The following is a 13,309-nucleotide window of genomic DNA, read 5'->3' on the forward strand; positions in this document are numbered from 1 at the left end:
CTGGTTAGAACTGGCACCACAGAAATTAGGGCAAGTAATATCTTTAATAAAACATTTGCTAGGGGCGCCTGGGTGGCTCAGTGGGTTAAGCCTCTGCCTTTGACTTGGATCCTGGTCTCAGGTCCTGGGATCGAGCCCCGTGTTGGGCTCTCTGCTCAGTGGGGAGCCTGCTTCCCCCTCTCTCTGTGCCTGCCTCTCTGCCTGCATGTGATCTCCCTCTGTGTCAAACAAATAAAAAAAATCTTAAAAAAAAAATTTGCTAGCCAGTTACCCTCAGGAAAGATTGCTGTTGTTATTGTTATTTTTGAAGACTCAAAGACAACAATGATTTTTATGCTGAACTTACATGGTAAGTGCTTTCAGAATTTGATGTAGGGCCTTCCTATTTATTATGATCCAGAATGAACCCCTGACATGGACTCGGGTAACTACATGACTCTTCCAATAATACTCTGAGGTTATACACATGGGGGGGGATATAAAAGAATGAATTTCAAGATCAACTACTAGTATGAAAGTACATGACACCCAACGGCTCTCCGTGTGCACAAGGGGGAAGGAAGGGACATCTGCCAACAGCCCCAGAGAAGCAGAATCCCCACCAATGGCAGGAGATGTGTCATCTTACCTAAGTAGTTATCGTCCTCAGATTTCCCTGAGAAGCTATGCTGCCTCACATCAATATTGGTAGCACCTGCTGGGATTCGGACCACAGTATTGTAACCTGAAAAGAATTGAGCCACAATTCAGTATTCCACAACACAGTTCAGTTTCTCTTGAGTATAGAATTAAAGGCGGGCAACCAAGGAATACAATAATAATTCTTACTATTAAGTGTCTTCCAGCCAGACGGGTAATGTACCTTAACAAGACTGATTTTATGCCTGACATGAATACTTTGACCTATTACCTGTGGTTAACAATATTTAAACTTTGACCACTTTCTGTCTCCTGGTTCTTTAGGAACAGATTCTTACCATAATGTACTGTATTAAATGTTCCTGCCACTGTTTTGCATGAAGAATTATCGCCACCACAAACTCCACATTTATCTCTCCGGGCTTTGGAATTTAAAATGTGATCACATCCAGCTTGCTTTTAAAAAGAAACGTTTGAAATAAACGGTAAGTATTATAAAAATACAAAAATTATAAAACATTATGACACGGTAGTTAGTATGGTTCTTTGAATTAGGCACTCACAAATGACAAGGAAGTCTTTTTAAAGTTGCAAGGGTTGAGAACTCAAATTATGTATAGCCCTGGTACGGAAAATGTGGTCCTTGGACTGGCAGCCTTAAGCATCCCTGAGGCTGTTAGGAATGCACAATCTTGGGCTCTACCTAGATCCACTGGGGGTGGGGGTGGGGGTGGTTTCGGGCATGTTAGCAAGATGTTTATCTGCTTCATCTACAGATTAAAGTTTGAGAAGTATGGGGCACCTGGCTGGCTCAGGTAGAATGTGTGACCCTTGATCTCGAAGCTGTAAGTTTGAGTCCCGTGTTGGATGTAGAGATTACTTGAAAATAAAACCTTGAAAAGAAATCAAGCTTGAGAAGTATAAGTCTACAAATAAGTGGGATAAATGAAAAGAATTGTTCAGGAATGAAAAAAAAATAGGAGTGTGGTGGGGGGCTGTAACCTATATTAAAGAGCCGACATCCCACGTGAAGGGAGCAACCTCTCTCCACTCTAGATTCTGGCGGCCGTGAAGAAATAGGAACCCTATGTTGACATATCTTTCAAGAGAATCTGAAAAATGGGATTTCATGTGAAATCCCCTGTGTTTAAATACTGGCTATGAATGGAGGACAAAGCAGGATTCCAGGCTGCCACAATGTAAGGCCTGAGGCTCCAAGCAGCTTCTGGAATTTCTCCACATCTTAATGTAACGCAGCCGTGTTGACGGAGGTCTGCAAAGGACACCATCAACGACCAGAACACCAGGACAGAGTTCACATTCTTGTCCACGCTGTCCACTTGTAGGAACTAGCCTTTAAGAAGCTCGATGTTTTGCTATGAACGGACTGATAAGGAAATGAGCGCTGTTGTTGTGAGTCGGAAAGCAGGGGAAGCTGCTGGGGGCTCTTCCCATCAAATCCCACTGACTGGGATTCCTATTTTCCTGGACCCCATGCAAGGATCAAATAAACTATCTCAAAGCCTGGCTACGTTTAAGAACGTTTTCTGATGGGTGAGAGCAATGAAATGGTATCAAGCCCTCTAGAAATCACAGCATGGATGCTTTACTCTGCTAGAAGTTTCTCGATTTCCCTTCTGAGAGTGATTAACAGGTGTGTCTCAGGGAGAAGCTTTCACGCTTGAAATCAGAATGAAAAACCCAACTCTGGCCCGACTAGAGTGTGATCCCTCTCGACAACTTTCTGGAGTAGAGCTCTTCTAGAAAACCTGCTGTATGAAAGCATTTGGGTTTAACCTTAAGAGCCAAGGTTACAGTAAAGGAGGGTGTGTATGCACGGATTATGAAAATACACTTTCACGGGGAGGTTTGGTGCAGACCCTCACGGAGCTCCGGTTCTCACAGTTGGGAGACAACCATCAAGCGATGCCATTGTTGATGCTGTCCCGGGGAACACACTTTGAAAACCACTTCCCTGGAGACAGTGCACAGATATTAGCCGCTGCTGGTTCTATCAAGGAAGCCACAGACCACAGCGTGGCAGCAGGACAACACCGTCAAGAAAACACCACCCGGGACTTACCCGGCAGAGGCCCTGGACACAGATATCGCTGGTGTCCTGGCCACACGGGGTCCCGTCCACCACCCTGTCCCGCAGCTGATAGTAGGCTGTGTTCCCGGCCACCCGGCAGAACAGCTTGCAACGGTCCTTCATCAGAACTGGAGAGGAAACACACGACGCAGCGTGACTTCTGGGCCCAGACCCCGCACCAACCTGCCCGCCGTCCGCGGACACCCCCCACCCCGGACACACTTACTTCCACTGTACTTGGGGACCCAGCGCACGCTGGGAAGCAGACCGTTGATGTTAAAATGTTTGCCGTCAAAGTGAGAGCACTGCTCCTCTCGGAAGTCTCGCTTCTGCTTGAGACACGGCTCTGTGTTACATGACTTGAACTTCATTCTACGCCCTACACAGTACTTGCCCCCGTTTTTCGGCCTGGGGAAAGAAAGGGAAAGCACACACGCGCTGGGTCACAAGGCATTTCTCCCCACATCACTCTCTCCTCCGTGGCTTCCTGTCTTCTAGGGAAGTGGCTGACGACAGAGGCCAGGACAGTCAGGACAAAGACTCTGCAATCCGGGTTTGCTTTCTGCCTTCACGCCATTAAGTATATGACCTTGGGCAAGTCACCCCCACCTCTGTAAACCTCCGCCCCTCCATCTGTCAAACTGGGAAGGCGCCATAGGGTAAGGCTGTCTTGGGGATGGAATGTTAGAGCTGGAAATACAAAGCCTGGGATCTATCAGGCAAGGATCTGTCCTCTTTCTCCTGAAAATCCAGTCCTCTGGTTTTCAAAATGTGGAAAGTAAAAGGTACAGAGGAGTAGCTAGAATGCTCCCCGTCTGCTTTATGTAACATGATATTCTCACAGGAGACCAGACTCACATCTGTGCTATTCTATTTCCATTCATTCTGTCCCTCCTCTCTCTCTCTTTCTCCACCCCCCACCCCGCCACCCCGCAACAACCATGGCTTTTCTTTGTTTTACAAACGAAACGGAATATAGAGAACATCCCCATATTCGGACTAACCTAACAGGAGAAGCAGGAAAAACCTACTGGTTTCATTAACTTTTGTGTGATGGGAGTACGTGGTCCGCTTGCCCAGCCTCACACTGCAAATTCCATCTTGGCGTGCAACCCCCAATTATAAGAAATTCAAATGTACATGTATTTTCCAGATGGGACCCAGTGAGTCAATGATACGACACCTTTCCTAGTGGTCCGAGGCTTGCCAAATTCATCATGGAAACGGGAAGATCACAGAATCACAGGAAGCTGGGCTCACCCACCCAAGGCTGGGGCAGCTTGGATTTCACAGTTACCCCAGGACATCTCTGAAGGAAAGTTTTCCACTTTCCTTCTTTAAAATGAAGCTCTCAGAGTCCCTGGGACCATACAAAGTGTTTTTTCATTTTGTTTTGTTAAACCAGGACTTGGGGGGAATGGGACATATATCCATGCCCATAAAAGTATGGAATGAGAGCCAGTCCAGCAGGACAGATAAGGCTTTGGAGCTGGAGCTGGGCTCCAGTCTCGACTCTCTCCTCCTTGTGTGACCTTAGATGAAGTTCTCAGCCTCTCTGAACATTAGTCGCCCCTTGCCTACCAGGAGCACACACTGTAGAGGCTGAAGAAGTTAGCTACTAGGTTAATATGTCAGCACTCTCAGTCTAATCTGGTCCAATGAAGCAGCTTGTTCTGAGTACTGAACTTGTGCTAAGATATGGGGCAGGTCTCAATGCTTCGGCAGAGTGCCCAGGGGGCACTGGTCGTGACACTGCTGCAGTGTGCTCCCTAGATCAAAGATGTACAAACTAAGGCAAGAACATTGGCCTTGTAGCTACACACTGGACGCCTCTGCGTCTGCCATCGGGCCTCTCTGAGCTCCATCCTGCACATGTGAATCAGAGGATACTGTGCACCTGAAAAGTGCATTAGGAATCTGAGAAGCTTAGTAAACAGTCTGATAAGTACTGTTATTTATCACAAAGAAAACCGTAACTAGGGATACAAAATGACATGTAACCTCCCACTATCTATGTCTGATTGTTTCTCCATGAAACACAACTAACTTGGTGTGTCTTATAGCTGCCTGCTGCAGTCAACTCACTAACCCACACTCATATCTTGCCCTGGAGTAAGGCAGACATAGACATGAGGTTCAGAGAAGCCTTTGCCATGGTCCACACAGCTGGGATAGGACTAGAATTCCAAGTTTCCCAGGTTCGTTCTTTGTCTGTACTCTCTTGCTCCATTATCCAGGAACAATGGTCCAGAGTTGGGTTGTTTTTTTTTTTCCTCTTCTTTTTTTCTTTGTTGGTGCCATTTAGAGATACAGCTTTGGTTTCCTGGATTCCAAGCTCTTCTCTAAGTACCAAGACACTCTAGTCTCATGTATAAAATATCACAGATTACATGTAAATAAAAGATCAGGCCTATATACCTGTTCAGGTGAAACTTGCCTTAAATGTGGTACAAGGAAGACCTCTTCTATTTTTCCACAGATTGAAATGCTCTTTGTGGAACCTTTCTAAAGGGCCCAACTAACGATGGAGGATTGATCACTTATTTATTTGCCTTTTTGAAATGAAATTCTTCCTTTTTGAAATGAAATTCTCCACAGTTGATTTTTTTCTTTTGGCTTTCTTACACAAGAAGTCTTAACTCACTCCTGAAATCGCTCCAATGCAGCAGCTCCTTGGACTTCAAATCAGAAACCCTTAGAGGAGGCTTCCCTTAGGAAGGCAACAGTCCCCACCTTGGCTCGCTTTTGCACACTATCAAGTGGCAAATGGCATTTAGTGACTTCCTTTTATAAGTGGCATTTTTCATAACCAACACAGAGAAAACACTCCATGGGAGAGGCTGTATTGTGGATGGTCACCAGCAGGGACTCTGGAAACGGAAGGTTTGAATCCTAGGCCTGCCTCTTAATAATGGTGTCATCTTAGGTAAGTAGCTGAATCTCTCTGAGACTCGGTTTCCCCAGTTGCAAAAGGGAGACAACGCTAAGATCTGCTTCGTCGGGGTGGGTGAGGGTCAGCTGGGTTAATCCATTCCAAGTACGGGAATAAGGCCTGCCACGCAGGAAACGCGTAGCTATTACAAGGGCCTGCCACTCCAGTCCGGGGACCAAACCCTGCCTCCTGTCTGTTCTTACACAGCTGTGAGGTAACAATGGTTTTTACATTTTAAAAAATTAAGAAAAAATAAAACATGTATTTTGAGACATATGGGATTATACAAAGTTCAACGTTCCATGTCCATAAACAAGGTTTAATTGGCATATAGCCACACCCACTCATTCCACCTGGCCCCGTGTACATTTCCCACTATATCTGCAAGGTTGAAGAGTTGGGTTGGAGATCCTGTGATCTGCAAGTCTGAAATATTTACTGAGTTATTTCATGGGAAAATATTCCCTTACAGTAAAGGTGTGCCCACCCCTGAGCCACTCTTATGTGCAAGTCCCCATGCCACTCTGTGTGACTGTGCCCAGCCAAGCTGTGAGGTAGGTAGTGGCATCCTTGTTCCTGAAGTTTGTTAATGGGGTTCAGAAATATTAAGTAACCTGGTCAGGTGATAGGCCCATTAAATAAGAATTGATGGCTGGGAGACAGCGTAGGTCTCCCTGACCCAAAGCTTGTGATCTGGGGTCTTTCCTATGCTGCCTCTCTTGATATAGGCTTCTTTCCATATCAGGACTCCTTCTGTGACTTTATTAGCTTTTTATATAAAGATAGATTATACTTTATTAATAAACACAAATTTGCCCTTTCAAAATACATGGCTTTTCTTTTATCCCAAATCATCTCTGCCTGATTTGCAAGGACTGTTATGGGGAAGGCTGTAGCCAACTGAATTTACCTTTTAGTGTGGAAAAAAATTCACGTTATAGTTTTTTTTTTGTTTTTTTTTTTTTTGTTTTTAAATTCAGATCGTGTTGCAATTTAACAATTTGGCTGGGTAGGAATATTTTTTCCATGTAGACAAATAATAAAAATGATAGGAAACGCAGCTTTAAAAATATTAATCATATTTTCCAACTATTAAAAAACTGCATTTCAAATAGGGGTGGAAAGGACTGATGAAAATTGCTAGATGAATTACTATGAAAGTAACTATATTCAGCACAGCCAAGCTGAATTTTTTCTTCAAGTGCACATTACACAACCATGTCTATTACTATACAAAGAAAACTCATGACACTACACGGCCAAAGCTACAAAGGCATTTTTGCAAAGATCATCACAGGTGCATTCCACCCTCAGGGAAAGCTAAACTTTGGTCTGCAAATGGGTTTGAACAGAAATCTCAATGTCTATCTGTACTACAATGAATTGGAGCAGGCAGATTAGGGTTAGCACAAGGAAGGCATTTCTAGTGATAGGACAGGCAGCTTCAGAAGGTAGCGTGTTTCCTGTGCGTGGAGGGTTTGAGAAGAAGTCTAATGGCCAGCTGCAGAGGTTGCTGAAAAGCTCTTCAAGGATTAGATGGGATGAGCCAGAGGGCTGTCCTTGCGATCATTAATGATCCTTCCAAATGGAGTGATCTACGGGCCTGGATATCTTTATTCATTCCTTTGTTAATGGCTCTCCCAAAGCAACCAATTCTTGAATTTTTGAAATAAGCTCACCAACTCAGTGCCTCAAAAAGAAAACTTTGCTGGGGCGCCTGGGTGGCTCAGTGGGTTAAGCCTCTGCCTTCGGTTCAGGTCATGATCTTGGGGTCCTGAGATCTAGCCCTGCATCGGGCTCTCTGCTCAGCAGGGAGCCTGCTTCCTCCTCTCTCTTTGCCTGCCTCTCTGCCTGCTTATGATCTCTCTGTCTGTCAAATAAATAAACAAAATCTTTTAAAAAAAGAAAAAGAAAATTTTGCTGCAATTCTTTACAGCCAAATGAGAGATTCGTTTTCTTAGATGAAATAGACACAAGTCTATTACCTTGTCGTCAGATTTAATTAGCAGTTCCTATGGTGAAAGCTTAAGTGTGAAAATATCTAGTTCACAATCTTCTTCTCAAATATAGGAGTTTATTAGTTTTTAATTTAATTTACCTCCTAATTTAAAAGAAAAATAGAAGCACCAGAAGAGGGAAAGCTTTGCCTCTCCCAAAGAACTGGCATGGTTTTTTAAATTTTTGATGGACCTGTAAAAATTCTATAAACTTTTGTTCTAGCCATCAACAAGCTCAGAGTCAATTTAGAGCACAAAATAAAAAGGACGGGGCCCAATGGCCTGATAATGCATCTTCCAGTTCCAATGCTGGTCTTGCTTTGGTACTCTAAGTTATGTTTTTGGTGGCTCTGATTTTAGATCTTACTGTATTGCGTGTTTCTCACAGATCAGATGATCATGTAATTAATTGTCCAATCCAGGACACTAGAGAAAGTAAAGGGTAGCTATTAATAACTTCTCCTGACAACAGATGTGAACTGGGATGGTTTTTACAGATCAGAACACATGCTCATCTTATCTGTAGGGCATGGATCATAAATGGGATTAAAAAACAAATAAAACATTTAAAGACAAAATGGTCAGGCCCCATTCTCATGATGGCAAATCAGCAGCACTGCATACTGAAAAGACCAAAAACCATTTGACCTAAATCAGAAAGCACCTGGTTTCTACAGCTTGCTCATTAGGACACAATAGTCCAAGGCTCCTTCTCCTTTGTAGCTTTTATACTTTTGGCGGGGGGTGGGGGGGTAGCCTAAAAATACAGCATAAAGTATTTGGATACTAAACACATCCTTGAATTGCAAGAATACTGTAAAAAAAAAATCCAGCGTTCTTAATAAATATATCTTGGATACTAAAAATGGGGCTCTACAGTATATTCAGAAGGGCTCCTCAAACTGGGAAAAGGCAGGTTGTCAGTGATGGGAACACCATTCCCCTCCAGTTCCTTGAGAATCAGAAGCTATCCCTTCTGCCTTCTGCATAACGAACCATCTGCTCTGAATTTCTCTGCACAGGCTTTTAAACCGAGATTTGGATCTGATTTTCCCTTTCCTGTGTCCCTTTCTCTTGTCCAATGGACTTCCCCGCCACTGCCATTGTGAACTCAAGGTTTTGTGAGGCAGACTCCTTCCTCAATTCACATGGACATCCCAAAGAGCAAATAACTTGGAAGAGCTTTAATGAAATGATGTCAGTGCTGACACTCAACTAGGTGAATGGTATTCTTTTAAAACCTTCCATAGCAAACAGCAAGGACAAGGACCTCTAATTGAAGTCTTTAATGATCAGTTCCTAACTTCTGAATGTGAGGATCTTTGCTTCACTTTGAAGCTCAAGATCCTTTCCTGCTGAGATCTTTACACTGGGTGATTTTCTTTGTCTGGCTCCTTCCAATCATGGAGTGATTTATCTCTCTCCACTTTCCACATTACCTCCAGAACTACTCTGAGACTTAAAAAAACAAAAACAAAAACAAAAACAAACAGTTCTTCTGAATGAAGTATTCTTGGGTCACAATTTCAAAAATGTCCGCTTGTTGGCAATATTCATATCCTCATGACAATAACAGCACACTGGAATAATACTAATTTGGCTCACTGTAACACCAAACAGTTTTTAATTTTTAAAAAGTGTGTCATGTTTGCTATTAGTTTAAAATGCTTTATTTTTTTTATTTTATTTTTTTAAAAAGATTTTTTAAAAAGATTTTTTAAAAATCTTTTTTTAAAGGATTTTTTAAAAATCTTTTTTTTTAAAGATTTTTTTAAAAAGATTTTTTAAAAATCTCAGGCAGAAACAGAGGAAGGGAAGCAGTCTCCCCGCTGAGCAGAGAGCCCAATACAGAGCTCACTCCCAGGATCCTGGGATCATGACCTGAGCCGAAGGCAGAGGCTTTTAACCCACTGAGCCACCCAAGCGCCCCTGAAATGCTTTATTTTAATGCTTCAATAATACAGTTAGGATTTATAATGGACTTTAAAAAGTTTTGTGTCTGGATTTTTTGAATGCACATACTATATTTATAGTACCGTTTAAACCAATACAAAATTGGTTAACCACCGTTAAACCAATACAAAATACAGGCTCTATTAATAATCTAATGTTTTATGTTTATACCCATAGTGAGAGACTAGAGTCTATGTTTTCTAGCTCTTGAACTGTCTTTGCAGAGGCTAATATCATGTAAACATGAGACAAATGTTGGACTGTGAGCAAAGTACATGAAAATAAATCGATCATTATCTGTGATTTGTACTAATGAGTATTTATCATGTTGGGGCTTGCAACAGTGGCCTAAAGCTATGTTCTTTTTTGTTTAACATGATTCATATTTTTTCTTATAAAAAAACTGGAAGCTCTGGCAACACTAGGTCCTCTTCCTGCCTGTGAACAACCAGCTGGATCTGAGGTGTGCCCTGTACTTAGTCTCTACTATCCTGTAGGACAACCGTATTACACTGTACCAACCCACTCCCTGGTCTTACCTGCTTGTTTCTGTCCCCAATCAGTCTGCTACCCCTAATGTGGACTCATAAATGAGTCCTGTGCATGAAATCACTTTACATAACACCAAAACAACTGGGTCTTCAATATGGTTATTGGCTTAGACATCTAAAAACTATCCCGATTCTAGGAGGACTCCTTGGTCCTCTGGCCTATAGAGGTTCAATGACCTCTATAATACCACCTATGACCTTCTGTTCCTTTAGATTTTGATACACCTTAGATCCAAATAAAATTTGATGTCTTTCCTTATGATAAAAATATGGTTTCTTAAATCTCCTTATAAACACACACTCTTACTGTGATAGAGGCTGGGAAAAAAACCCCATCAACTTCATTTGAACATGTACTAAAGGCTAGGCTGGTAAAGATAGCTACGGTCTTTAATGAGAATTACCCCAAAAGCCAGGCACTCCCAGTCTGTACTGGTTGTGGGATGTACACTGTCTGGTTGTGGGATGGACCTTAAGGTCGCACCTGTAAGACAGCTACCTTGACCCAAAATGAATTCCTGCCTTGGGGGATCCAGTCCCTTAGCCTCTGCTACCACCACCCAGGGGGTCTGAGTGCCCTTTGAGGCATTTTGGTAGCTAAACTTCAGAGGCAACAAGCTACCTACAGTCTGGACAGAAATGTCCAATTTCTTCCTTTCCTTGGGACAATCCATCTGTTCCCAAGGTTAGCCAGCTATACTGAGCTCAGCAGGCAGTGAGATATGCCTCATGTCAAACCATTAAACAAGCCAATGAATACAATAGCACCTACTGCTTGGTAGACAGAACTTTTTTTTGTTTTTGTTTTTAAGATTTTATTTATTTATTCATTTATTTATTTATTTATTTATTTAATTATCAGAGAGAGAATGAGCGCACAAGCAGGGGGAGTGGTAGGCAGAGGCAGATGGAGAAACAGGAAGCCTGGCGCAGAACGCGATCCCAGGACCCTGATATCATGACCTGAGCCAAAGGCAGATGCTTAACCCACTGAGCCACCCAGGCGTCCCAAGGTAGATAGACAGGATCACGGGAGAAATTGTACTACAGAGGACGGTGCCTGGGAAGAAAGAGATCGGCTATTACTGGTCTAAGCAACCCTAGAAATCCACTCCCTCTTGAAGGGGGAAGGAGCTCTCCATCTGCCCCCAGCTACATCATTCCCTTCTGGAATGTGCCACTCATCCTATGCCGATAAAGCGACAGCAAGAATTTCTAGGACTTACTCTGGTCTGTTGCACTCCCGAATAGCCGTTTTGATGCCCCCTCCACACGTTCTCGAGCAGGTTCCAAAGGGACTCCAACTTCCCCAGGATCCATCCGTCACGGGGGCCTCCATTTCTTTGGGGACACAAAATCCAAACTTGCAGTGCTGTATTTAATAAGGGGAACAGTGAGGGAGAGCTTGGTGCTGGAGACATCGTAGGATCCGCTACCCTTTTGAGTACATACCATACTTCATTCCGCCTCCCAACCCCACCATGTGCTGGTTTGAAATGCTGCCATTTTCTATATGAATAATGGAAACAGTAGGGATTTTCAGCATTATATGGCCACATTCTATATGAATAATGGAAACAGTAGGGGTTTTCATCTTGTACTTAAGGATTTTAGGTCCTGTCTTCATTTACCGCTTGCTTGACTGAAATGAGCCCATGAGTGGCTGGCTCCAGGCAGTCAGGCTAACCCCGGTAGCCGGCTTCGAGGTGCCCAATTAGTCTACTTGGAAAAAATGAGGAGAGGAAGTGGGCAGACTGTCTGTAGACGGGGCCAACACGAGTTCCTGGATTTGTAGAGCATCTCTCCATTAAGAAGGCTCAGAGATGCTGGGAGCCCGGTAAAATATATTTTATTGCTCCCCGTGGATTTGAAAAGCCAATTTTAATTAGGTGGGAGAGGGGGAAAAAAAAAAAAAAGCAAGTTACATGATTCCCATAAACTCACTTCACCAAAGCACACAGGATGAGACGAGAGCAAAATGGACATATTACAGACAGCCCTAAACTTTATGGCTTTTTTGTGACTCATGGCTTCAGAGTCTCCAGCCTACAGCAGGAAGAAGGCCATGATGCTTAAGACGAAACAAAACAGAATAAAACTCCTCAGCAGGACAAGGGATTCGGAGAAGCCCATTTCAACTCTCTGCCATTGTTGGGGTGTGAGGCCCTGACACAAAGCCGAGGTCACTGAGCAGCGGACAAAGGCGGAGTGGAGGCAGGGGCGGCAGGAGGTGACGCCCCGCGGCTTGCTCAGATCTCTCAAGTGGAGCTGGTGATGGCGGGCTGCCCTGATTTATCTGCAGGGAGGCCACAGGCAGAGGCAGACCCACAGCGGCCGGGGGTGGGGGAGCGTGCTGGGAAAGTGGACGACAAGTAAGGCGCAGGCGAAGGTCCCCGACTCAGGGGGCAGCCGCACAGAAGGCTCGGTGAACGATTATTCCGAGAGCACAATTAAGCTTTCTCTGTTTTGCAGCGTCCTCTCTTGCAACAATTCTGCTGGGGTGTCTGAGGATGTCCCCTGTCCCTGGGCTGTGTGGCTAAGGCTTAAAAGGTTCTGCATTCAAAGATCCTGGGCACCTCCATGCCCAAGAAATGTGGGCAGAGGGAGAGGGGTCCCTCACTCTTGGACATCCTCTTCACAATGGTCTTTACGGGGGTCGTGAACATTTATTGGAACATACGCACATTAAAAACAAACGAGAGAGGTAGCCTGGTCTGCAGCTTCGCCATCCAACGAGAACGTGCCAGAAGCCACATGTTTTAAAATTTATTTTAAATGTTTAGAAACCACATTAAAACAAGTAAAAGGAAAACTGAAATGAATTTTAATAACTTTTATTTAGCTCAAAATAGCTGAACATTATTATTTCTGTATGGAATCAATATAAAATTATGGGGGTTTTTTTTACATTTTTTTTTTTTTTCATACTAGGTCTTTAACACCCGGTGTGTATTTTCACTTAAGCACATCTTGGTTCAGATTGACATTTGAAGGGTTCACTAGGCACTTGTAGCTGCTGGCTGCCATTCTGGACAGCAGAGGTCTTGGAAGGCCAAAGCTTGGCAGGCCAGTGGTCTAGTGGGGAGCCAGGCCTCTCCCACAGACTAACCCTGTGACCCTGTGACCTCAACTAGGTGAGTCCCTG

General features: G+C 43.7%; 1 protein-coding gene across 3 annotated transcripts in view; it reads right to left on the reverse strand.

Annotated features, from left to right (window-relative positions):
* The window catches only part of ADAMTS9 (ADAM metallopeptidase with thrombospondin type 1 motif 9), a 164,907-nt gene that overhangs the window by 107,388 nt on the left and 44,210 nt on the right, over positions 1-13,309 (reverse strand). For all 3 annotated transcript variants that reach the window (XM_032867326.1, XM_032867325.1, XM_032867324.1), the window contains exons 12-16: positions 11,391-11,536; positions 2,958-3,139; positions 2,723-2,859; positions 978-1,095; positions 629-724 (exon numbers count right to left, since the gene is read on the reverse strand). In XM_032867326.1, the coding sequence (XP_032723217.1) occupies positions 629-724; positions 978-1,095; positions 2,723-2,859; positions 2,958-3,139; positions 11,391-11,536 (679 nt within the window). The remainder of the gene's footprint in view (positions 1-628; positions 725-977; positions 1,096-2,722; positions 2,860-2,957; positions 3,140-11,390; positions 11,537-13,309) is intronic.

The sequence above is a fragment of the Lontra canadensis genome, unplaced genomic scaffold (assembly GCF_010015895.1).
Source record: "Lontra canadensis isolate GAN:19392208 unplaced genomic scaffold, GSC_riverotter_1.0 scaffold34, whole genome shotgun sequence".
NCBI classification, from domain to species: Eukaryota; Metazoa; Chordata; class Mammalia; order Carnivora; family Mustelidae; genus Lontra; species Lontra canadensis.